The following is a 25,783-nucleotide window of genomic DNA, read 5'->3' as shown; positions in this document are numbered from 1 at the left end:
CCTTTACTGAATTTGACATTCCTTGTTATTTTGGTTTTGATTTTCCATTTATCGGTAGAACTGGGAAGTAAGAAGATAGATTAAAAGTCATAGTAAGGCCCACTTGGGGTGGGGGTTAAACGGCGGGGCCAAAACTACTAGAGTATTATTTATTAGTGCTCACACACGTATAAAAGGAGAGAGAAGCATACTGCAGACCACCACAAGTCCTCTTCTCTTCCACTGCCTTGTTTTCTTCTTGGGATTCAAAATCTCTCATTCAATGCCCGTTACCCGTTTCTTCTCTTGAGTTTTGCTAGCTCTTGCTAGCTCTTCTTCGTATACGTATTCTTGTTCCTCACTACTTTGCTCTGTCTTTGTGGGTGCTTTTGTTTTGCTCTGTCTTTGTGAAAGATGGGGTCTACTGACAAGGCCATCAGCCTCGAGGAGATCAAGAATGAGACTGTTGATCTGGTATATTCATCTTTCCCACCTTATTTTTCTTCCTCACCATCAATATATATCTTTTTTTTTTGGGTTGATTCTAGCTACTTTTTAATTTCTACTTTGTCATATTTGGTTGATTCTCAGATCTGAATATGAGTTTTCTTCACCATGTTTCTTCAAAATTCTTTAGCAACTAGCTTCTATTTTCATGTTTCTTTCTTTCTTTGCATGCATATATATATATATATATATATATAACAAGTCCAAGTCATATATACTTCATGGGTTATGCACCATAAACCTTTTTGCTATATGGGTTCCTCTCAAACATTCAAAATCTCCCTTCCCAAACTCTTTTTTCTCACCAACCAAGCAGACTATATTGATGGGAATATATATATCTTCAGGAATACAGTTTCCAAATCCAATAGATCTACACATGTGAAAGACAGAGGGGTTTTGAGTCCACTAGGATTAATAATTTCTCAATTTCAATTGTTTCTTTATCATTTTATAATAAGCTCTTCGTCTCTCTCTTCCTTATACTATGCCCTGTTTTTTGCTTTAAGGAGGAATTCCAAGTACCTTTCCGTGGTACTTTGGACTTTTCCCCTCTTTGAGAAATTTTGTTTCTCTTTTTTTTGTTTATCTTCAAAAACCGTTTTCTTTTGATATAACCCCTGAGTCCTGACACCACCCGCCCTCTCTTGCTCTTCGATTTACCAAATTTGCCCTTCGATTCTTTTCCTATTTACTCTCGCATCCCCAACACTTTTTATCGGGATCATTGCGCGTGAGAAACACGCACCAATCATGCCCAGGCGTTGAAAAGTTGCGCTGTCCCACCTGACACAAACAGTTTTTATTATTATTAAATAATTTATTCTATAACCTCGAATATGTTATCACGGCGTCAGTCAACACTTTGTGATTGGCTAGCATCCCTAGGCCACAATTTGACTTAGTCTGTCCGGTTCGTACACGAGTCGACTCAGCTCGACTCGTTTATTGAATCGTCAATTAATTTTTTTTTAGAGGTTTGACCGTTTGAAACAAAAAAAGGAATTTATTTATGCATTTATTTAGGAATTTTATGCATTTATTTATACTTGCGCTCCTTACATGTGAATGTACAGAAATAATTCAGATTCTTTCTCTTTATTTTAATAATCTGTTATTTCTAAGCTAAGCAGTCAACAATGTTTAAAAATTAAATAATTTTTGGATTTTAAATGTACGACTTAGATTACCAACTAACTACCTTGGCCAAAAAAAAAAAAAAAAGATTACCAACTAACTATTAATCTAATGTATTTCTCTCCACCAAAGATTCACAAGTTGGAATCTCCCTCTCTCAGATAAAAAAAGATATACGACTTAGATTAAAAATTAAAATTTGAAATAAATGGCTCAAGTTAGAAATTAAGGATTGTTAATAGGGGTGGGCATTTATTACCGAAATATCGAACCCGTACCATACTGTACCGTGTCAATGTTATACCGAAAAACAATACCGTACCGATACCGTACCGTACCGAGTCTAAATCGGTATGGTATAGGTATGAAACTTTCAATACCGTGAAATACCGTACCGTACCGATATATTTTTAATTTAATTATTTAATAGTTTTTTAATTAAGTGTTGCCATATTAGTGGCTATTTGGGCAAGTCTATAGACTATAATAGAAAACATATGCTTTATATACTTGGGTCTGAGTTGCTGTTGTGTTTTATTGTTTTACTCTTCCTTTTGTCATTGTTGTAGTTTCTTTGGCATTGATATATATATATATATATATATATAGAATGGTGTGTGATTTATGATCAGTTGCTTTCTTTTCTAATTCTGTGTTTACACTGGTTGATGATGAATTGGGTTAGAATTATATATGTGCTTAATTAGTCGTTTGATGGTTAATTAAAGATCAATACCATCGGTCATAGTTCACAACAGAAATGAAAGGAACGTACAAGTTGGGTTTTGTTTTATCTTTTGGTTGGAAAAAAAGTATTTCTTTTTTGTTGTTAAATATTGTTTTTTGACAAAAAAAAAAGAAGTTTAAAATGTTGGTATATACCGAACCATACCGAATTCATAAAACACTGGTATGGTATGGTACAAATTTTAAAAATGTCCATACCGTACCGATACCGTACCGAATAAAAATTTCGGTATGGTATCGGTATGAGGCTCATACCGTACCATACCGTACCGTGCCCACCCCTAATTGTTAAGATAAAGAGGTGCATCTAGATCCAAATGGATGATGAATGCATAAAGTAGTGTGAGAAGTCAAAAAATCAAGATCCCAAATCCCCATCTGGATTGAGTTTTTAAATTTTGCTAGTTTTCTGATAGCCAAGATAATATCTAAAAGGAAAATTCAAGCTGTTTTTTTTTTTTTTTTTTCCTAATTTCCAAGTTTTTTTTACAAGCTGGGTTGACTTAATATATTATTGTTGATTCATTTGAGTGGGCTCTAGGAAATGAACAAAGTCATATATGGCTGTGGCTAGCTATTAATGTATACCAATCTCACATGTGACACCTCATGCATAAGTTACAAAGAATGTGAACCCAATGAACTGGCTATGCTTATATGCATGTTATGTGCTTAAACATGTTGTCACAGATGTGATTCTCCGACAGTTGTGATTATTGCCAACAGTTCCTTGTCTAAGTTGAAACAATCATGGTTTGCTTGGCATTTTTAAGATTGTGTCTTATAATATAAAAAAGTGGACAATGCTATCACTATCACATTTAGTGAGCACATGACTGGGTGAGTATAAAAAAGTTTTACTGTAAGAAAATTGTTTTTCTAAGCTTTTTTCCCTTTTGGGTTGTTCTGTCTCAAACTTGTAATTGCTTATTTTATTAGAGTTTTACAAATTTTAACCATATTATAGTCTTTAAGCAATCATATACGACATGGAGTCTATGTTGAATATACAACATGGAGTCTATTAGGTGTTCATTGTTTATGTGAATATTTGTTCCCAATTATGTATGAATATTTGTATTTATAGTGAGTGTCCAATTTCTTAACAATGACTTGGTTTATAGGAGAGGATTCCAATTGAGGAAGTGTTTGGGCAGCTGAAATGTTCCAGAGAAGGTTTGAGTTCAGAGGAAGGAGCCCAAAGGCTCGAGATTTTCGGCCCCAACAAGCTAGAAGAGAAAAAGGTATTTTTTCATAATAATGAAACAATTTGTGTAATAAAGTAGCCAAAAAAAAAAAAAAGAAAGTAAATTTCTTAGTGGGTTTGGAATGCAAATGCTGATTAATTATAATTTTTGTTACTAAAATGAACAGGAAAGCAAATTTCTCAAGTTCTTGGGGTTCATGTGGAATCCTCTATCATGGGTCATGGAAGCTGCAGCTATTATGGCAATTGCTCTGGCCAATGGAGGTGGGAAGCCCCCAGATTGGCAAGACTTTTTGGGTATTGTCTGCTTGCTGGTAATCAATTCCACCATCAGTTTCATTGAAGAAAACAATGCTGGTAATGCAGCTGCTGCGCTTATGGCTGGTCTTGCTCCCAAGACTAAGGTAAGGCAAAAAGAATTTAATGGCAGACACCAAATACAGACACCAAATAAGAACCTAGTTAACACCCCCTTTTCTTTTGGGGTTTATATTAGAAGTGACTGAATATTGAGTAAGCATCTTCAAATGTATGCCCACCTAGTTTTTGTTAAAAAGTATATGCTCACTTTGTTTACTTGTAGGGAAAGCGCCATTCATGTCTATGAGTCGAAATGAGACTCGATTAGACACGTGTATATACTCACACAACTCATGCACTATGATAATTGGATGCCACAATGATTGATTCCCTTTGTGTTTCATGGTGATGTGTGTATAGGTTCTTAGAGATGGAAAATGGAGCGAGGAGGAAGCTGCCATTCTGGTTCCAGGAGACATCATTAGCATCAAATTGGGAGATATTGTCCCAGCTGATGCTCGTCTTCTTGAGGGCGATTCTTTAAAGATTGATCAATCTGCCCTCACTGGAGAGTCACTTCCAGTGACTAAAAACCCGGGAGACGAAGTTTTCTCCGGTTCAACTTGCAAGCAGGGTGAAATTGAGGCTGTTGTTATTGCCACTGGTGTCCATACGTTCTTTGGGAAGGCTGCACATCTCGTGGACAGCACTAACAATGTTGGACACTTCCAGAAGGTGCTCACTGCTATTGGGAATTTCTGTATCTGCTCCATTGCGATTGGAATGCTGATTGAGATTATAGTCATGTACCCAATTCAGCACCGCAAGTACAGGGACGGAATTGACAATCTCCTGGTTCTCTTGATTGGAGGCATTCCCATTGCCATGCCCACTGTCTTGTCTGTGACAATGGCTATTGGGTCTCACAGGCTGTCTCAGCAGGGTGCCATCACCAAGAGGATGACTGCCATTGAAGAAATGGCTGGTATGGATGTGCTTTGCAGTGACAAGACAGGAACACTAACTCTTAACAAGCTTAGTGTTGATAGAAACTTGGTTGAGGTGTTTGCAAAGGGTGTAGAGAAAGAACATGTGCTTCTGCTTGCTGCAAGGGCATCTAGAACTGAAAACCAGGATGCCATTGATGCTGCTATGGTTGGAATGCTTGCCGACCCAAAGGAGGTATAGCCCTTTTTTCCTGTCAGCCCAGTAGATGTTTCTTAATTATTTCTGGAAGCAAATTTGCGACGAATGCGCTGGTCTTAATTAATACATATTTATGCAGGCCCGAGCTGGTATTAGAGAGGTGCACTTCTTACCATTTAATCCTGTGGACAAGAGAACTGCTTTGACTTACATTGATACTGATGAAAACTGGCACAGAGCAAGCAAAGGGGCTCCTGAGCAGGTACTTCTGTTTTCCTTTATTTAGCAAGGCCCAAAATTGCATTATATTATTGAAAGGTAAGTATTCATAATTAATTTCTGTATGTAGATTTTGGAACTCTGCAACTGCAAAGAGGATTTCAAGAAGAAGGCTTTTGCTATTATTGATAAGTATGCTGAACGTGGGCTTCGGTCGTTGGCTGTAGCTAGACAGGTTTATAAGCAACCTTGATTTTTATAGTGTTGTCTTGCATTTGTTCAATTTAATTAGAATAGGCCTCTTATCTTTGCTATTGTTATATGTTTACAGGAAGTGCCTCAGAAAACAAAAGAAAGTGCTGGCGGTCCATGGCAGTTTGTTGGGTTGTTGCCTCTTTTTGATCCTCCAAGACATGATAGTGCAGAAACTATCCGTCAGGCTCTTAATCTTGGTGTAAATGTTAAGATGATTACTGGTAAGTCAATTCAGATTGCATCCTTCTTTAATGCATTCATTTTTGTTTTGTGTGTTGTTGTGCTAACTTGCACATTGTCTCTATATGCGCAGGTGATCAACTTGCCATTGCAAAGGAAACTGGTAGGAGACTTGGAATGGGAACAAACATGTACCCATCTGCTTCCTTACTTGGTCAACACAAGGATGCAAGCATAGCTGCTCTTCCTATTGAAGAGTTAATTGAGAAGGCTGACGGGTTTGCTGGAGTGTTTCCCGGTGAGCACTTTGAGTATGCTGGCTGATTAGTATTTTTTTAGCTGGAATCTTATTAGATAGTGGGATCATATGGATGGGTTCGGATCGATATGGAATTATCACCCCACACCCTTTCTTTATATTCTTGTGGTAGTAGGCAAATTTCAACATCTCCTGGTCAGAATTTTTTTTTTGAAAAATAATAGCTTATCCTCGGTATCTCATATGGGTTTCATAATTATAGGAATTGGTTCTATAAATGATACAGGGTTTCACTGTTTTGTTTTAATACAAAAAATGCTTTTGTGACACTTACTATTGTGTTTCTTGTAGAGCATAAGTACGAAATTGTGAAGAAGTTGCAAGAGAGCAAGCACATTTGTGGAATGACAGGAGATGGTGTCAATGATGCCCCTGCATTGAAGAAGGCAGATATTGGAATTGCTGTCGCTGATGCTACAGATGCTGCACGAGGTGCTTCCGACATTGTTCTTACAGAACCTGGATTAAGTGTCATCATTAGTGCAGTGCTGACCAGTAGAGCTATTTTCCAGAGAATGAAGAACTACACTGTTAGTTGCTCTGCCTTTCTTCTCAATAAAACCACTTCAACTTTTTAGTTTGACTGAACAGTTTATGACTCGGAACATTTCCTTTTTCTGTTTTGTTTTTCTGGTTTTTGCAGATCTATGCAGTTTCCATCACAATCCGTATTGTGGTAAGTAAATAGTGGTGGTTTAATACTTTGTTGTTTCTTTTCTTAACCAAGTCTTGATCTAATTGTGTTTTGTTTTTGGCAAACATTGCAGTTCGGTTTCATGTTCATTGCACTCATATGGAAGTTTGATTTCTCACCCTTCATGGTTTTGATTATTGCCATATTAAATGATGGTGAGTTTTTATCAAGTAAACTTGCAAATAGTATTGATAATAATGACTATTGACATCATGCTGATAGTTTTTATCACATTAATTTTTTAAGGTACAATAATGACAATCTCAAAGGATAGAGTAAAGCCATCTCCCCTTCCTGATAGCTGGAAATTGAAAGAGATATTTGCTACTGGGATTGTGCTTGGAGGTTACTTGGCATTGATGACTGTTGTGTTCTTCTGGCTAATAAAAGATACTAAATTCTTTACTGTAAGATACACTTTGATATGATTTTGACTAGATATGTTTTACAGAAACTTTCTTGAAAGTTGTTTAACTTTTGCAATATGCATCTTCTGCTATGCTATTGCAGGATAAATTTGGTGTGAGATCCATAACAGATTCTCATGAGGAATTAACGGCTGCCTTGTACCTACAAGTGAGTATTGTGAGTCAGGCTCTCATTTTTGTGACTCGGTCACGCAGCTGGTCCTTTTTGGAACGCCCGGGAATGCTATTAGTCAGTGCTTTCATGGTTGCACAGCTGGTAAGTGCTAAGAACAATGCCATGTATATCCTTTCCAAGCTCTCTTAAATACAGAAATTTTTTGTACATTGTTATCAATTAGTTCCAAGCACAACCCTGTTTCTTATTGACATAATGAAGCAAAGGAATGGCATGTTGTAGAAAGCTGAAAATTATCGATCCCTTTTCAGGTTGCAACTTTGATAGCCGTATATGCCAACTGGGGTTTTGCAAGAATAAAAGGAGTTGGTTGGGGATGGGCTGGTGTCATCTGGATTTACAGTATTGTCTTCTATATCCCACTAGACATAATGAAGTTTGCCATCCGGTACATCTTGAGTGGAAAGGCTTGGCTTAACATGCTAGAAAACAAGGTACATACATCTATTTTCTTTTGAATAGGAAGGGGAATCATTCATTTATTTAGTTTGATGGGTGAGCACAAAGTTTTTAAATAATTTATCCTTTTGTAACAGACTGCCTTTACCACCAAGAAAGATTATGGAAAAGAGGAGAGAGAAGCTCAATGGGCTCATGCTCAAAGGACCCTGCATGGGCTCCAACCACCAGTAACAACTAACAGTATCTTCAGCGACAAGAGCAGCTACAGAGAGCTGTCTGAGATTGCTGAGCAGGCCAAGAGACGAGCCGAAGTTGCAAGGTAAGCCACCATTCAGTTAGAAATTCCAATGTTACCTACACAAAACACCGGTTTTCCAATGCTTGAGACTTGATATCTCTTTCAAAGTTATATATCTTGCCATGATTTGGCAATATAACATGCTAGACTGTCTAACAAGAGAACATTTTCCTACGAGTGTTGCATCAATTTATTGAAAAGAATTATCTTTCCAATTTGTGGTTATAGGCTTCGCGAGCTTACCACACTCAAGGGACATGTGGAGTCAGTGGCGAAGCTAAAGGGTCTTGACATTGATACAAGCCAGCAGCATTATACAGTGTAACAATCCAGAAGAAAAATTCTTGGGAAAGGACTACAAAATCTACAATTCAACAATGTACCAAAGACAAGGAGAGAGAGGAGAGAGAAGAGGAGGAAGAAAGAGAGAGACAAATTAAAAGAAGGCCTAATTCGATAAACATTTCTAGATATGATGGAGAGCATGTCTGTGCTATATATAGCTCTCCTACTGTTTACTTTTTACTTTCTAATGTATTTCAAGTGCCAGAAAAAAAAGTTGTGTTTGGTTTTCTTTTTGCTCTGGTGTAAGGGCCAAGCAGTGTCCCACAGTTTTCTAGCAACAATCTCCTTTCTTTCTGATTTGTACTATCTTTGTATTTCACTTTTGAATGGCCATCAAAACTGTTAATGCAGTGTTTGAATGCTTAGACCTTTGAGTCTAAATAGTGGATTTAACTTTTCTGTGGTATTACACAATTTCAATCCATAGTTTGCTCAAATTGTTTCTTAAACTTTTTGGTAACCTTCAAATTGCAGAAAGATGACAAGGAATTTAATCTTGTATAAGGCTCTCATCATTGATTATCGCCTACATGAAAAATTTGCTTGCACGGCAAGGGTAGTGAGTTTTTTATAAAGAAAAATGAAGCATCCAAACCCAAACTTAATTGGCAATCGGTGAAGAAGTCCAACACGTTATAAATCGCTATGCAAGACTGTGTGGCGTCAATTAAGTCAAGCACGTGAACAATTCATATTGGGGGTGGAGCACGTATGACCATTTGACTCAACATATAAGTGAACCTTGTGAAAAAAATTAGAGTACAATGAACAAAAAAACCCAAAATATTATAAATCACTATACAAGTCTATATTTTATAGTGCAGTCCTGCAATAGAACTCCATTCCACTCAAATTAATTACTCATATCTATATCCAAAGTTTAAGAATATGGTTGTTGTTGATGGCTTAGCAGCCATGGTCTTTTGTGCGAGCTGGGCTACAAGCCTACAACATATCGGACCTAACCTCCTCCCCACATTGGTCGCCTTCTAGTTCTAGCTCCAGATCCATGGTTGTTTACTTTGTTTGGGCCTTTGACCTCCTTAGCACCAAACAAAAAAATTTGTGAATATCACACAACAAACTCTTAAAAAATTAATTTTTTATATTTTTTATTTGATAGGACGGGGGCACTAGGGCCCAAAAACCAAATTAGCCAGGAACAGCCCTTGCTCTAGAGAAGCCCAACAAGTAACAATGGGGGAGGGGGGAGTCATAAACAATACAACCCAAGGCCGCAAATCCATCAGCAACACAGTTTTGCTCTCTAAAAACATGGTAAAGGTAGCACTTCCAATTCCAATTCCTGCTCTTGATCTCCTTGCAACATTTTGATTTAGTTGTATACACAATACTACATACTGCTTTTCTTACAAGATCTCACTCATTGAGATTATACATATTTCAAACAGTGCTTCTAACCATTCGAATGACACTTCAGAATTTGTCAAAATGCGTCCATTTAAGATTTCAAGTTTCAAGTTTTAAACTCAAAACTTAAAACCCCGAACGATTTCTAACCCTAGGTCATTAACTCATAAAACAAAAATTGGCATATTTGTTCAAATGAGACAAGGGTAGCCGTACGTTGAACTATAGGGATCTGAAGGAATTTCCACAATTCATAATTTCATACGACCATAATACATGCACTTGTTACCCTCGTAATTAAAAACTTAATTAGGTACGTAATTAATTAAAGACAGAGCACCAAATTAATGATCAATTAATGAAGGAGAGTTGGATCCCACTAGACACTGAAGAATAGTCACCTGTAACTGGAGACAAGTAATGTAGCTTCCTACTTCCTCCAGCAATTCATTCTCTCCCATCTCATTCCCACCCGGCAAAATCTTTCTCAGACATCCCAACCTCCTCCTAATCATCTCTGTCTCTTTGCACCTTTTCTTTGTATATGAATTCCTATTAGGCACATAATTCAAGTAGTAGTGCTTCTTGGTCTTACTGATGGGATTAATATTGCAATTGGGATTCTGTAGAAATTTCAATGGCTTAGAAACTACAAGATGATCAAGATGGCGATGAAAGCAATGGCCTTGATGATATAACCCAGCTAAGAGCTTTTGTTTCAAGGCACGGCTCCATGCAAACTGATGATGATGATGATGGGTGCTTGTTGCTGCAGAGAGTACCATTGCCATGTTCACTTGGTACCCAACAATTTTCTCTAACTCTTCATCATCATGTTCTTTTGATGAAGAATTAATGAACACATTTTCATGGATCTTCTTCAGAGCAGGCAACAAGTAATGAACATATTTTCTTGCAAACACAGAAGGACGTACCAATTTGTTGGGCTCAAGGGAGTAAACTCGTTTTTGTTGTTTACTCATTTGCCTGATCATCACCATTACAACAAGAAAAGGATAAGAAAATTATGAACCTCCACTACTACAAAGAGAGGGAGGCAAAGGCAAAACCAAGCTTTATCTATGGATATGGGTGGAAGCACCTGAGTTTAAACAAAGTGCTGGTCATGGATATGGCTTATATAGGTGGCCAAGTGCATGTGACAGCTTAAAAATATTATCTTATAGTATTTCATGGAAAAAAAAAATACAAAGTAATGATAATATCAGTTCTAGTTATTACAAATAAAACTGATCATTCGCACGAAGCCAATTGGGGTGATATGGAAATAAGAAAATTCCACAATTAATTTATTTCTGGAGTCCAATACTTGTCTAATATGGTATTACACCATCTACTTCTACTCATACATAATATATAGGACTACAAGTACGTGAGAGAGATTGTTTATTTGACATTTTAAAGTTCTCTACTAGTTCTATATCTAACGAACATCATCACCTGTAAACCACACCTATCAAATAAATCCAAGTGCATGTTATTAACCTATAAAAGTTCAAATTTAGAACGAGTGTGTTAACATATATGTTATATACCGCACTCAATTCTCCCCTATTATGTATGTGTGTGTGTGTGAGAGAGAGAGAGAGAGAGAGTCAATACCTAGCTAGCTAGCTAGACATATATGGTTGATTTCTGAGAGTAGAGGCTACCGTTAACAAAGATTTGCTTGCAAAATCTTTGGGTGGTCAATGTGGAGTGTGGACGTACTGGTGGCACATGGCCGCACATGCATGCTTTCATTTCCTTTTACACCTACCTAAAGAAAGGACTCTTTCCCATGTGCACTCAGAAACAAAGACATCAAAACCCCACTATATAAATGCCTTCACATGACTCCAGTGGTACTCTTTTTCTTTGCCCTTCAAGGCCGTCGCTTACTCAAACTTTGTCCCTAGCTCATTTCAAATCAAACAGCTCACTCCTACTTCATTAATTCATTCCTCCTTTTTCAACCCCTACTTGCTACTACTGTATCTCTTTTAATTGCTTATTCTTGCAATCTTGCCTACATAGTACATATGGTTAAAAGGAAACAAGTTATGGTCCCATTTTAAGAAGGATCCCATATATAAAAAACAAAAGAGATCGCATTGTTGGGATTGCTCTGTAACGTAGTTCAATAATTTAAACTTTCTATTTTTAGATCCTCATTTAAAAAAATTCATGCAAACAATCAACAAAATTAGAATTCATTTTATTAATTATCATCATGATCATATTATTATTATTATTATTATTATTATTATCAAAAACAATATGTTTGTCTATTTATTTAGTTATAGTTAGATGACTCAATGATTCATGATTTGGTTGTTTTTTCAAAATTTTATTTATGTATGCATGCAAAGAAGATCATTGTATGAAAACCTAACAAATAAGTGGTTCGGATGCTTAAACTATCATCTCTCGATTTCGATCAAAAGCCCTTAACATGCCCTTTTTGGAGGAGGCTAAAAGAGTTTGAATTCAATCTTCTGAGATTAACTGTAGTTATGTATTTAAAATTGTAATGAGATTACTCATACTCTTACCCGTTTTAATTGCTTTATATTGTGGGGATCTTACTAGTTGAGTGAGGCCAAGAAGCTCCTACATGGATTCAACATTAGCTAGCCTTGAAAAAAAATAAACAATTTGGATCATTGGATTGCATTGAGGATGAAGCCCATATATGATTCTTTGGCATCATATCAAAAGGAATCCCTCTTATAAATTTCTCACCGTGTACCCCAATTTCTACTATGTATGTCTTCATATATGGTTTCCAGCCTAATTAATGGCATCCCTCTATTACTATGCTCGATGAGTATGCGGTCAATTTGGGTTATATTTGCAATAAGAAAAGTTCTTCCATATGCTCAAAGAACTATGTCAAATATTAAAATAAACAAATTATTAAGTGTATTATATGTGTACCCAATTTCTTTAATAGAGATTTAACCCACTTACATAGGTGGACTCTATTTCTATTAACGAAGTAGTACTACATATATAGTAAAAAAATGTAGAATGCCTACCATTACTAAAAAAATAAGTGATACACCTAATGAAAAAGCAGTGAAACTCAGTACGGGTATTGAATTAGTTCAATATATATACTAGGAATGTTCAAGGGATACTTTAAAGTTGTTGTATAAACATTCAAAAGCAATTAAACAACAAAATCTAGAGCATGTTAATAAACCAATATATTTCTTATTAATCCATTAGATTATCATCCAATCACTTAGAATATGATTTATTGTTATGCTTAATTTGGAGCTATATATATATAAGTGGACCAAAGCTGGCCTAATGACCACTTCTAATCTATTAGACAAATCAAGTCTGACATATGCAGAAAAGACGTCGACTATTTGAGCAGTTGAACGTACACAAAGGCCAGATATGGAGTTTTCAAGCCTGAAGAAAAAACTTAATGCAAAGCAACACCTCAATGATTGTGATGAGGACATCACACCATGTGCATTGTCCACAATTTAGTGGCAACAAATGAAGTAGAGCTTACACATGCAGCTTATAGTGGAGAATGCTATTTCGATCTTCTAATATTCTCATCGATCACGAGGGTCACAAGATCAAGCTAATATGACATGGGATCAGTCCAGATTTTTGTAGTGCCCTGGAATTTAGGCTTTAGCTAGGACTACTCACTGTTAGTGGTCCATACCATGTGTACAATTTTGAACTTTGGCTCTTATTGATGTAGGAATTGGAGTATTTGGGTAACATGGGAGCATGCTAGTGTGGTTGTTAGGCCTGACATGTGTATTGTCTGCTTAGTACGAGAAAAAAGTCTCACATCAGAAATGTATGGCCTTACATAATAGCGTTTTTTTTTTTTTTTTGAAATATCTTACATAATAGTTTATAAAGGTCTTAAATCTCTCCTATTAATTATTACAATTGATTTTGAATTGGATACTCTAATATCTTTCATGATATCAAATCCAAATGTTGGGAAGAGATCCTTAGCTCAAATCTCATAAACAAATTTATTTTGACCAGGTGCTAGTGTAATTAACTTAAAGCACTTACTTAGTGAGGGTTTATATATGGAAAGTCCAACTAAAATTTGTCTTAGTAGCTAGGAGAATGATTAAGTTAAATTACTTTGTACATGCATGCATGTGCAATCCTTACCCATCGTTTAATTAAGAACTGCTTCATGTAGGCATTTAATTTAACAAACATCTTTTGCCCATATTCCTTAAAGAAAAGTAAATAAAATAATTTAAGGACAACCACTTAATTTTAATTAGAAAAAATATCTTAATGGGGTCAATTGACCTCCAATAATTGTATGTGGATCCGCCATTGAAAGTAGTTCTACATTGTACATAATTACAGGTGGATTTTCACAGCTAGAAATCTTAAGGCCTTTTTTTATGCATAGAATTGATTAATGGATAGGTTAAATAGCTAAATTTATGTGTATTCAAGGAATAAAATAGATATTGTCTTCGAACTTATTCCCACTAATATATCTCACCATTTTGTGAGGATTGAAATGGATAAATTTTCCTTATGATTGACTAATAAATCTTTTTTCAAGTTAGAAGTTTCTTACTTGAATGCATGAATCTAGTCATTTAACCTATTTAATTTAATTCTATACATCTTTCCCCTTATAGTCGATAGTCTTACTATCTTTGTAGTATGCTTGAACAAATTTATGAAAACAATTAGAAATTCTTTGAGTACTGAAAATTTTCACCACATTTATCTATATACAGTAATATTTTCTTTTATTCATTTTTTGTTCTTTGTGCTCCTATTTGTTTGTCACCTTTTAACTGAAGATTTGGTTGGATTATGAGGGACACCACACGGGGACTCCTCTCATGTGGGGGGGTTTTTTGTAGCGTTGCCTTAGTTTGGAAGTACATATACAGATGGTATTGGTGGTGTGTGATAATGCAGCACATGCAAGCTTAACAACATATATGGAGGCCGGGAATTAAGTTGAAAGAGTACAAAAGAGAAAATAATAAGCCAGCAAACTCCCAACCACCAACTCATCGATGAAGTTGCCTTAAATAGACCTTAAACGATAGGCAAGGATTGCTCAAACGAGGTCCATTTTGGATCACAAGCCAACTACCCCCTACATGGATTTTATTTTGCCATTGGAGGCCAGACAGAGGGTCCAATTCGATAGCAAATTAAGCCAGAGAAGGATCGGACATTATCGAAAGTCAGTTTAAATGGATAAATTAGGGAGTTTGAAATTTTTTAATAAAGCATATCATAGTAAAGAAAGTAAAATACATACATGCACATACAAAAGGGCCTTCAAATACAGGATTCCTAGTTTAAGAATAAATGAGGTTAGAGATTCTTTGTTGGATCTACTCTACATTAATGTAGTTCAATAATTGGAGTTATCTATTTTCTCAGTCTTCAATTAATGATCATATTTGCAAATAATTAAATAAATCGAAAACTATTTGATTAAACGGTATCATTTCAAGTGTTTATTGACATCACTATGTTTGCCAATTTATTCATCATAGTTAAATGTCTTAATAGTTTCTAATTTATCTAATTTTTTGTAGGGATAATCCTTAATTGGAGGCTTAAAAAATATACAGCTTTGATCCTCGGTCTTAATAGTTTCAAGTGTTAAATCGAAAATTGTAACCATTTTATTAAATGGTCATCATTTCAAGTATTTACCGAAATCACTATGTTTGTCTATTTATTCAATCACAATCAAATGTCTTAATAATTTTCAATTTGTTTAATTTTTTTCATAGATAATCCTTTAATGAAGACTTTGAAAATATACAACTTCGATCCTCCTACTATAATACGGGACGAGTCCTATAAGTGGCCGATCATTTATCCTTCAATCAAGAATCCCATATTTGAAGGGGAACATATACATAACTAAACACACATCTATATATAATTGAAGTAAATGTCGATTTTAATCTCCTTTCTCTTCTTTTTTTTTTTTTTTTAAGAAATCTCCTTTCTCTTCTTAAAAGTGTGTTTATACTGCCATGTTAGCTTTAGTATAATGATGTTTTTTTGTTGTTTTCTTAAAAAGAAATTGAAAATGTTCTGAGTCCACATTCTCTCTTTATGTTTATACTGAACTTATCAAAAACTGCATCCTTATAGGCTTTCATTTAGTTATTTTTAATGTAGACCTTTAATATTAAACCCAAAACTCAAAGCATTTAATTCGAACTTCAAATATGTTGTTTTGGGTACAAACACAATATTAACCGATTTGGATTCTTCACTCATCTTGTTTTTATTTATTTAAATATAGATAATTTAATTTGTATCCAATGGATTATATAACTCCACTTCATTTTGTGCTCCATTAATTAATAGTTAAACTAAAAGTCAAAAAAAAAAAAAAGATCTGAATCCAATATCAAAATAGAAAGGATAAGCAACCAATCATATTTCTAAAACTCTCTTTTTAAAAAATGCATGAGGATATATTGTGTGCTTACAACATTTTTTTTTTTGGTCTGATGTGTGATTTCAACAGGTATCCTTTTTAATTCCTCGAGGAAATCTAAATCCCAATCAAAGCCTCAAAGTTTGGTAGTGTGTTGTTGGTGGAGTCAATTTTGGATTGGGTTTAGATTTGAGAATGGGCATGGGCTCTACACTCTACACTGGACGAAGGCTCAAAATGGAAGCCTTAAACTGGCAAAGGCCCAAAATATGTGTCGTCCTCCTTTCTCTTTTGACTTTTAGTGGGCAAACAATTATTTTAGGCTTTTTAGCCCTTGTAATTTGGTGATAAATGTTGTTTTAATTTTTTCAATTAAATTTTTGTAATTTTGTAATTATTTTAATTAAGTCTAAAATTAGATTTCATCATGTTTTAAGATGATAAAATCGTTAAGGTAAGAATATAATGATTCAAGAACAAAAAAATTATTACAATTGACTTTTTATTAAAACAATTATACTCTTATCCTAACAGTTATATCATATAAAAATTTAACAAAAATCTATTTTAAATTTGATTGAAACAATTTTGAAGCTATAAGGAGTTAAATTGAAAAAACTAAACAAGACAAAATTGAAACAATCACCAAGTTTCAAAAGGAATTAGATTGAAAAAATTGAAATAACCACGAAAAACTATAGGACTAAAAATAGTAAAATGGTCGTTTGACCTTCCTATCGCACAATTGACACGAGATTTATGTATCTTAGATTCTTGGAACTTCAAGCTAGCCACTAATATCATGCCACGTGGCAACGATAGAATCAGGAAAATGGATGAGGAAAAGTCTGTATTCTCATGTCTTGCAGAAAATAGAAAGGAAGGCAAATTTAACCGCAGCGCCAAAGTACACATAATAAGCATCAGGAACAACAAGTAACCATGTCTGTGGCCTCTTCCCAACAGAGCTTTCTTGCCAACGCTCTCACACCACCAACCCACAAACCCAAAACCAAGCTTCTCACTTCTGCCAACACCATCTTATGCAAGAGAAGCTACTCACCAGATGATGATCAAAAAGACTGTTCAAGGTACTAATTGGTTGGTTTCTTGAACTGGGTTTTTGTTTTTTCAAGCTTGATTGTTGTTGCAGTAACTGATTTTTGAAAGAAACTTTCTATTTTAGCAGTGAATTGCCAAGAAAAAGTGAGAACAAATTGGCAAAATTGGCAATAGTGACACTGGCAGCTGGGGTGTTGACACTGGGCTCAGTTCATGATGCATCAGCTGCCAAGACTGGTGGTAGAGTTGGTGGCCAGGCGTTCCGGTCTTCGGCTCCTCGGCCTTCGGCTCCTCGGTCTTCATCCCCAAGGATCAACAATAATTCAAGGTAGTTAAATATTATAAAGGTTTGAATTTGATCATTCAAGTGATATAATTGGGGTTTTAGATTTGGTTGAAAGATATTTTCCTACTGTTGATTATTAGATTGGTATTTGTAGCTAGCTGTTGTCATGAGATATTATTGATATAATGAGCTTGATGTACAAATTTTGCATTTCTTTGAGTTGGAAATGTAATTGGATGTCAACTTTGATAGTGATTTTTGTTAGCTTGATATAAGCTTTTGAGGCACGGTGTTTGTCTAACAATTTTATGGGTTCTTAGAGGCATAGGTAGTTACAAATTCTAATGACTTTAAGTATAGATCAATTAGGAAACAAGTTCCTTTTGTTTGGTTGATTAGGAAACAAGTCCTTTTGCTACTGGAGAACACAAGGTTTTTGAGCTGTAATTGCTCTGAATGAAGTACATTTTGTCATCCCTGTATCAGAAGGGCTTGCTCTTCAACTTTCCAAGTTCAGTCTCTATTAAAAATTAGCTTCTGTGTAGAATCCATGAAGTACGGATAGGAGAAGATCATGTTGAGGGCTTTGAGCATCATTGTCAGGTTGAAAAGAAAAACTAATCACGGAAAACGAAATAAAGACAAGTCTGAACTCTGACTGTATACCAATCACTTTGGGTTTAAAACATTACTAATGGGGTTGTGTTATTGTTAGCTGATGCTGATGTACATTGTTGAACTTTAGCCCATTTTATAGCGCTCAACTTTTTGGTGTTTAATATGGTATATATATTTGGTTAATTGGTTTCAGGAGGTCTACAGTTCAACCTCTAAATCCCCATTCCCTCTTATTTGTTGATTTGTAAGGTGTAGAGTGGGGTTGCACTTATATGTTTCTCTTCATCTGTCATTGTTTGCCTCTCACGTGTAGGATGGGATTACACTGAAGGAGGGTTGTTACCTGATATGCGTTGCTGAATTGTTTCATCGTTCCTAATTGTTTAAGCCTTTGAGATTCAGTTATTGTCTAACAACTACAACTCCTAGACTCCTAGTAAAAGGGGACTGCATACTCAATCGTTACCACTATCTAGGCCCTGGCCCTCCTCATCCCAACTTCCCTCCACTGTTTGTACCAACACACCCTTCAGTTCCAGTTTCCTTTTCATATCACAATGTGACCAAGCAATTTTGGTACCAAGTTTTTTTATCTTTCAAAAAAAAAATCCCTCCCAGAAGTTGTGGACTGGTGTATAGCTATAGAAACGAAATGCTCATTTTCTCAAAAAGATCTTTGTTCCCATTTTTGTATTTGACTTGGGTTCTAGTAATTGCTTGGAACTATTTTTATATGAGTTTTGCTTGGAACTATTGCTTGGACAGAAATGATAATGTCACTTTTAGAGTGAAATCAAATCATTGCTTATGCCATTAGAATGTTATCATTGGAAGTAGTCATAGTTTGACATGATTTTTGGGTTGGTAACTCCCCTTTGATTTTTTATTATTTAGTCGTGTTTGTTTTGCAGGACCAATATTTATATCAATCCTCCAGTAGCCCCACCCTTAGTTGGTGGCTATGGATATGGTTATGGAGTACCCTTCTTTGGTGGGTGGGGTTGGTCGCCATTTTCGTTTTTCGCCCCGGGTCCTAGTGTTGCTGTTGGCATTGGTGGTGGGTTCCAACTTTTAGCTTTCTTTGTATTTCTTGGTGCCGCTGCTGCTGTTGTGAGGAGATTCACTGGATCAATAGACAGAGAAGAAGATGATGATTAGTATTAACAGAAAACTTGATATTATACTAGTTTAAAAAGATGAATATATGTCCTATTTTAGTGGTTACAAAACATTTTAAATAGCCACCCTGTTGTATAATAGAATAGCATTGTGTAATCTTGACTCGCCACAATTATGAATGTAACATCATAACCATGTTAATATTGTGAGTAGCCTTGAAATTTTGGCTGTGCATTTATCTAAGCAATTCTTCAGTGTGCCTGTGGATTGCCCCTGAGGGACAACTGGATCTACAGTACCATAATTATTTTTGTTTTTTCTGGTACAATGGAACCATAACAATTTTGATTAGAGTTTTACTATCGTTAGCTACCCACATGCGTGATTCTGAGCTGTTCATGGGCGTGAAGTCTAATGTAGGGTTCACATTTATCAATGGTTGTTAATCACTCACGTGCATGTCACTGACTGACGCTATTTTAGGAGGGCTTCAACATGTGGAAAAGAAGTTTAATAGAGCTTGCTATGTTTTCCCCAAGTTACAAAGAAGCTAGTAGTATAGATTATAGAAATGCACTATTTTCAGGTGTGGATGGTTAATTACACTTATCCTCTGAAGGAAAGAGGCCGGACAGTTGATCCATTCTCTGCATCGCAAATTCACAATACATTTACTTTTGATGGTATTTATCATTCTATCAGCTGGACAGCTGCAATGACAGGTATTTTTTCCCTCAATTTCTGTGTTAGAGCAACGCGGACTGTCATGACCCCAGCTGCTGGTCCACTTAACCGAACTTTGACGACATAGTCTTTGATTTCTACAAGCTCCAGGATTCCACCTCCTGTGCCAGCCAGATATGGTCTGATCTCAGCAAGAAGCTGAAAAGAAAGTAGCTGGTTATGTTGAGCACTCGTTGGATGAATTGTTTTCTTTTCATTCGCCAAAACAAACACAATATCCATTATCATGATGTATCCAAGAAAACTTAGGGAAACCTCTAACTGGAAATGAAAAGATTAGTGCTAGAGGAACCCTTTTTTTGACCACATTAGCCGACCATCATGTGATCAGCTACAGTTGTATGAAAATTTGGTCCATTGAGCATTATCCATTGAGAAATAATGTCACATAGACATGTAAGAAAATTCGGCTGTTAAAGCAAACACTTGCATACGGACATGACGAAAAAATTCTACATGGTTGGAAATCATGATGATGATTTGTCTAACCTTTTCAACATTTTCTTCATTGAGCTCAAGACCTGTCTCAGTGTCCATAATTTGCTCTACTTCCATAATCTCTGGTATTTTATCTCGTAGACGAGTTTCAATTCCCATCTTTAGTGTCATTGTTGAGCTTGGACATGAGCCACAAGCTCCTTGTAGTTTTAGTACCACAACAAGGCCATCTATCTCATGTAGTGCCACATTCCCTCCATCAGCCATCAATCCAGGCCGTACCTCATCCAAAACCTTCTCCACATTTTCTTCAGTTAACGGGAGGACACAGCTTGGTGTAACAACATGCCCTTCATCATTAAGAAAATAAAAAGAAGTCGCATCAAAATCACGATCCTAGATGAAAATTCATATTTGATTAGGTTGCATTTAGATGTAAACAAGAGATGGATGTCACTTCTTGAGATGAGTTCAAAGAAGGACTGTTTTCTTGGTTTGGTGCAAAAGTTCTGTACGTTTTTTTATGGTAGAATGAATCAAATACGACATGAGGTAGAGAACAGAGTATCAAAACTTAAATGTTATATCTGATGCTGCAAAACTCACATCAACCAAGCCTTATAACATTCAACATTTTATTATTTTCTTTCCCTACATGTTTTTTTTTTTTTTTTTTTTTTCAAACAAGGATACAGAGTGCTCTTTAAATTGTTTTAGAAGAATCTAGAATTCCCAAATGAAATGAAAAGTGTGATTATCTCATGTATAAATTTCCTTTCCTTTCTACCAAAAAAAGAACATGTTTGATATTTAAAAACTTCTATTTCATCTTATAGGCAACCAAATATAGGATAACAAAACTACGATTCAAAAGAAACATAGAAATTGATAAATTCTCAAGATACCTGCTTGTTTTCTAGCACGATTGTAATCAAACCCAAGAAAGTGTCTGCTACAGAACTGACCTCTGAGAAAAGAAGCTTGTTTTGAAGAAAATCCACAGGCGTCTGAAATGGGGTTCTAGAAAAAGAAATTTCAAACACCAAGAAATAAGCTAAAGCGCACAACCCCATCACCAAAACAAGTAGAATTGCACATAAAACACCGTATCAATCAAACTGAGGAATGAGTCTGTAAAACTATGTACCACCTTGAAGATTGATAGATGGGAAGTTGAAAGCCGTTCAGATGATGATGGGTTAAATAAAGCGGTGGTAGTTGATGGTGTTGTTGGTTTGAGACCTTGGGTTTGGGATGAGAATGCACCCACCATTGAATGAGAGAGTGGCACTGACTAAGCCAATTGTGCCAAGTAGGAGGAGGCTTTGTTCTCTCTTTCTCTCACTAATACATGAACAATTTTTTTGAGATTTTGTTTTGTGTATTCTGATAGGAAGGATTGTTTGATTGGCTAGTGATGGAGATAGACAACTCTGCAATGCTGTGTTGCAGTTTCTGTGGTTAGGAATGTGAGCTGCAATATTTCTGCTAAACTCGCAAAGAAATGAAGCCAGTGGACGACTTTCAGTGAAAAACATAAAAAAGTGGGCCCAAATTTACAATTGTTATATTGGGCCAGGTCCAATTAAATTTTAATGGAACTATAGGCTTTCAAAATACCTATTCTTCAAAGAATTTTGTTTTGATCCATTTGAGTCCTATGAACAAAGGAGATGGCTCTCAGAGAACAAGAATTTGGGTGTCATTTCCTTGAAGGCACACAATCAATAAAAAGAAGAAGAATTTGAGACAGATTACTAAAGACCAGTAGCACCACCTAGAAGATAGCTTGGGTATGATTGTCCTGAAGGAAACAGCGAAACCACCTAGAAGACAGCTTGGGGATGCGCTTGTAATTGTCATTAAAATCAATGTAGTAAATCCCAAATCTGTCTGTAAACCCCATGCCCCATTCAAAGTCGTCGAATAAAGACCAGTAGAAGTACCCTTTCACATTTACTCCATCCTTAACTGCCTCATGAAGTTGATACAAATGACGAACAACATAGGAGATTCGATAGGGGTCTTTTAGTTGTTCATCAAGTGGAAGAGCATCATTCCTCAACTCCCTAGCTCCATTTTCAGAAATGTATACTTTTGGGTTTTCATATTTTTCCTTTATATACCCCATCAGTTTTTGCAACCCTTCTGGCCAATGCCCATAGTATAAGCCAAGAGAAACTCCATCTTTGCTATCTACTATCTCAGCTGATGGATCTACAGAATAGCGCAACATTTCATTTGTAGATGTTGGCTTATTTTTGGCATAACTTGATGAATAATAATTGATCCCAACAAAATCTAAACTTCCCTTGATCATACATTTCTCTTGTTCAGAAAAAGTAGGCAGCCTCTCCTTCACCAACTCTTTCATACTTTTTGGATAGTCTCCATAGACAAATGGCTCCAAAAACCATCCTAGGCGGAAGTCGAAAACTCGTTCTGTTGCAGCTTTATCTTCCTCTGATTCTGAATAAGGCACCAAATATTTTGTAACAAGGGCCACACCAATTTCACCCTTTTGTTGTACCTGGAATTTTTGTCTATAGAGCTTAACCGCTGTGGCATGAGCAAGAATAAGATGATGGGCTACAAGGTAAGGTTCTGTGGATGAATTACCATATGGACATGGACTTACGAACCTAAAACACTTCCCTGGTGGTGGAGCCCTTAATGCACAAAGACCTTCTGGAAGCGAACACCTTGCTGGTGGGGCAATCCCAAATTCATACCCTAAAGATGCAGGAACTGTTGGCTCATTCAGTGTGAACCAGTTTTTAACTCGGTCTCCAAATGACTTAAAACAAACTTCACTATAGTCTTTAAAGTCATCCACAAAAGAGCGATTCAAGTAGCCTCCATATTTGTCTTCTAGGGCTTGTGGCAGGTCAAAGTGCAATAATGTCACAAAAGGTTTGATGTCATTTTTTATTAACTCGTCAATCAAACTGTTATAATGATCAATACCCTCTTGGTTAATCCCACCACTTAAGCTTCCCTTTGGTAAAATCCTACTCCAAGAGATTGAGAGTCTATAAGAATTTACTCCAAGCTCCTTGATAAGTTTGATATCTTCCTTATATCGTTTATATGAATCAATCGCCGTGGAGAATTTGTCGCTGTTTATAATTTTATCTGGGAATTTTTCAGCACGGTTATCCCAAATACTTGGTCCTCTCCCTCCTTCTTTGGCTGACCCTTCAGTCTGTGCAGCAGAAGTAGCCACTCCGAAAATAAAATCATTTGGGAAGTCTGATCGTGTAATATTCAATTCTTCAATAAATGCAGAATTATTCAAATGCACCTCAAAAGTCGATCCTCCTATTGTCACATTTGCTGTAACTTGACCTTCTACAAACCAGCAAGCGAGAGAAGCCATGATACAAACTGCAATGAGACCATGAAAGAGCCTTTCTGAGAAAAAAGATAATGATGTTGAGAATTCCATGGTCTCCGAAGCAAAGACTCTTACAATTTAGCTTCAATTAAAGCTTAATGAAACACACCTCTTATATTGGCATGCTAAAAAACCTAACTAGAAGAAGCCAACTCAATGAAGACCCTGATGTGCTGTACATTTTAGATCATATAGGCACAATGTGATAACCGTACGTAACCACAAATTTTGAAATGCAGTTTGCCAGCCATGGTCCATGGAAGCTTCCTATCCATTTTAGTGTAACATGCATAAATGTGAGGACATGATCACTGGGCAGTTACAAATAGTTTTAACCTTCTTTTATTTAATGAAAGCTTAGTGGCTTAAATTTTATTGAATAATATAAGTGTAAAATACAATTTTTTAGCGGGGAAAATTCAATGAGTTAATTACACTTACACCCCCTGAGGTTTATTGTCTTTTCACATACACCTCATGGGATTTCAAAAATTACACATACACCCCTGAGGTTTTAAAACTATTGCATATAACTCCCTACAAGAGAAAAAAATAAATAAATAAAAAAGAAAATATTTGTATTGATGTTAGACCTTACACCTTGAGTAATCTTATTAGGTCATTTAACCTCTTAGCATGCCATTTTGCATAACTTCTCATCATTTTTCGTCTCATTATAGTACAACAGTTTTGAAACCTCATGAGATGTATGTGTAATTGTTGAAATCCCAATGGATGTATGTGAAAAGACGATAAACCTCAGGGGGTATAAGTGTAATTAACTCAAAATTCAATAATTTGAAATTTTATATATTGCCACACTCGCTTTCATAATTTTACTTTATGAAATAAATTTACAAAAAAGGACACAAATCTAATTACTAATTTCATAGAAGTTGTGAACTAGGTAGAGAGATTTGACGAGTACTATATAGTGCATGCCTAATTAGATAGTCGAACCGATGTGCGACTAATATTCAACGTAGATATATATATATTTTCCTTCATGTCAAATCATTCCTTTAAGTTAATTATTATATACACGGACAAATGTCACAAATGTTTCATTAATTTTGAGTAATCCAGAATTATTATGTGTCATTGGTGTAAAGAATAACATATACTCGATAGTTTATTGTTTTTGAACAGCTATACGTACTTAATAGTACGTTACTCTTAAGTATTAATTATCATTCATAGAATTCGAACTTAATTACAGTTTACAGTGAAATAAAGACTAATGTTAGTCTTAGTGCTAATACTTTGTAACGTGAGAGCGTAAATTTTATAATATGTAGAGAGGGCTGGCTTGGCTATAGCCTGGCTCATCTCACAATTTTATTTTTGTTACCAAAAGTATGTTAAAGCCCACAGCCTAAAGTCCACAATTATGAAATTAAAAGAAAATTCCCAAAAACTTTAGAAAAGCCCACAGCCCATGACACAGAATTCAGCCCACCTCACATTCAAATCTTGGTTCCGTCCTTGCATGGCTTCACTCCATTGCCTACTGGACTCTTATCTTGATGTGAACATGATGAATCTTAAATATAAGGGTAAATTACAATTTAGTACCTCAACTTTACATGTTGTTTCAATTTAGTATCTCAAGTTTGAAAATTTGCAAAAAAGTACCTCAACTTTTATTTTGTATCAACTTAGTACCCCAACTTTGAAAACTTGCAAAAAAGTACCTCAACTTTCATTTTGTGTCAAAATAGTACCTCCGTTAGTTTTTCTGTCAAAGTGGTAGGGGTATTTTCGTCTTTTCTTTAAATTTAAAAAATAATAATTTTTTTTAATAAAAAATTTTCTTAAAATAATAAAAAATTTCATAAATTTTTTTTTTAATTTTATGAAATTTTTTCATAAAATTAAATTTTAAAAATAATAATTTTTTTTAATAAAAAAATTTCATAAATTGTTTTTTTAAATTTTATGAAATTTTTTATTATTTTAAGAAAT

General features: G+C 35.5%; 4 protein-coding genes and 1 pseudogene across 7 annotated transcripts; 2 read left to right on the top strand and 3 right to left on the bottom strand.

Moving 5' to 3' along the window:
• The first annotated feature begins 210 nt into the window (after positions 1–210).
• On the top strand, positions 211–8,758 carry LOC147295831 (plasma membrane ATPase 4). Its single transcript, XM_086231556.1, has 16 exons — positions 211–453; positions 3,495–3,614; positions 3,745–3,981; positions 4,298–5,059; positions 5,163–5,285; positions 5,373–5,477; positions 5,574–5,718; positions 5,811–5,975; positions 6,288–6,526; positions 6,640–6,672; positions 6,764–6,845; positions 6,937–7,097; positions 7,201–7,374; positions 7,545–7,727; positions 7,830–8,014; positions 8,222–8,758. Exons 1-16 carry the CDS (start codon positions 394–396, stop codon positions 8,316–8,318), a joined length of 2,871 nt encoding a protein of 956 aa, XP_086087682.1. The 5' UTR covers positions 211–393; the 3' UTR covers positions 8,319–8,758.
• A 391-nt stretch (positions 8,759–9,149) lies between these two features.
• Positions 9,150–10,849, bottom strand: LOC147295830 (transcription factor/transcription regulator). 2 transcript variants are annotated; one of them, XM_086233440.1, is made up of 2 exons: positions 10,111–10,849; positions 9,150–9,380 (listed from the first exon to the last, which is right to left on the bottom strand). In XM_086233440.1, the coding sequence occupies exons 1-2, from the start codon at positions 10,708–10,710 to the stop codon at positions 9,300–9,302; spliced, it is 681 nt and encodes a 226-aa protein (XP_086089566.1). In that variant the 5' UTR covers positions 10,711–10,849; the 3' UTR covers positions 9,150–9,299. The 2 variants fall into 2 exon arrangements, with proteins under 2 accessions (XP_086089566.1, XP_086089567.1); XM_086233441.1 differs by having other exon boundaries at positions 9,150–9,377.
• A 6,171-nt stretch (positions 10,850–17,020) lies between these two features.
• On the top strand, positions 17,021–19,440 carry LOC147295829 (uncharacterized). Of its 2 annotated transcripts, none has more exons than XM_086232461.1 (3): positions 17,021–17,245; positions 17,341–17,544; positions 19,032–19,440. In XM_086232461.1, the coding sequence occupies exons 1-3, from the start codon at positions 17,097–17,099 to the stop codon at positions 19,276–19,278; spliced, it is 600 nt and encodes a 199-aa protein (XP_086088587.1). In that variant the 5' UTR covers positions 17,021–17,096; the 3' UTR covers positions 19,279–19,440. The 2 variants fall into 2 exon arrangements, with proteins under 2 accessions (XP_086088587.1, XP_086088588.1); XM_086232462.1 differs by having other exon boundaries at positions 17,022–17,245; positions 17,344–17,544.
• A 295-nt stretch (positions 19,441–19,735) lies between these two features.
• LOC147295828 (nifU-like protein 3, chloroplastic) lies at positions 19,736–21,903 on the bottom strand. 2 transcript variants are annotated; one of them, XM_086232459.1, is made up of 4 exons: positions 21,572–21,903; positions 21,327–21,441; positions 20,473–20,771; positions 19,736–20,121 (listed from the first exon to the last, which is right to left on the bottom strand). In XM_086232459.1, exons 1-4 carry the CDS (start codon positions 21,692–21,694, stop codon positions 19,930–19,932), a joined length of 729 nt encoding a protein of 242 aa, XP_086088585.1. In that variant the 5' UTR covers positions 21,695–21,903; the 3' UTR covers positions 19,736–19,929. The 2 variants fall into 2 exon arrangements, with proteins under 2 accessions (XP_086088585.1, XP_086088586.1); XM_086232460.1 differs by having other exon boundaries at positions 21,387–21,441.
• A 295-nt stretch (positions 21,904–22,198) lies between these two features.
• LOC147295827 (beta-glucosidase 13 pseudogene) lies at positions 22,199–23,869 on the bottom strand (annotated as a pseudogene).
• Positions 23,870–25,783: the final 1,914 nt, after the last annotated feature.

The sequence above is a fragment of the Dryas octopetala genome, chromosome 2 (assembly GCF_963921425.1).
Source record: "Dryas octopetala chromosome 2, drDryOcto1.1, whole genome shotgun sequence".
NCBI lineage: Eukaryota > Viridiplantae > Streptophyta > Magnoliopsida > Rosales > Rosaceae > Dryas > Dryas octopetala.
The sequence above is the reverse complement of the archived record's forward strand: the minus strand, read 5'-3'. Positions and strand labels throughout refer to the sequence as shown.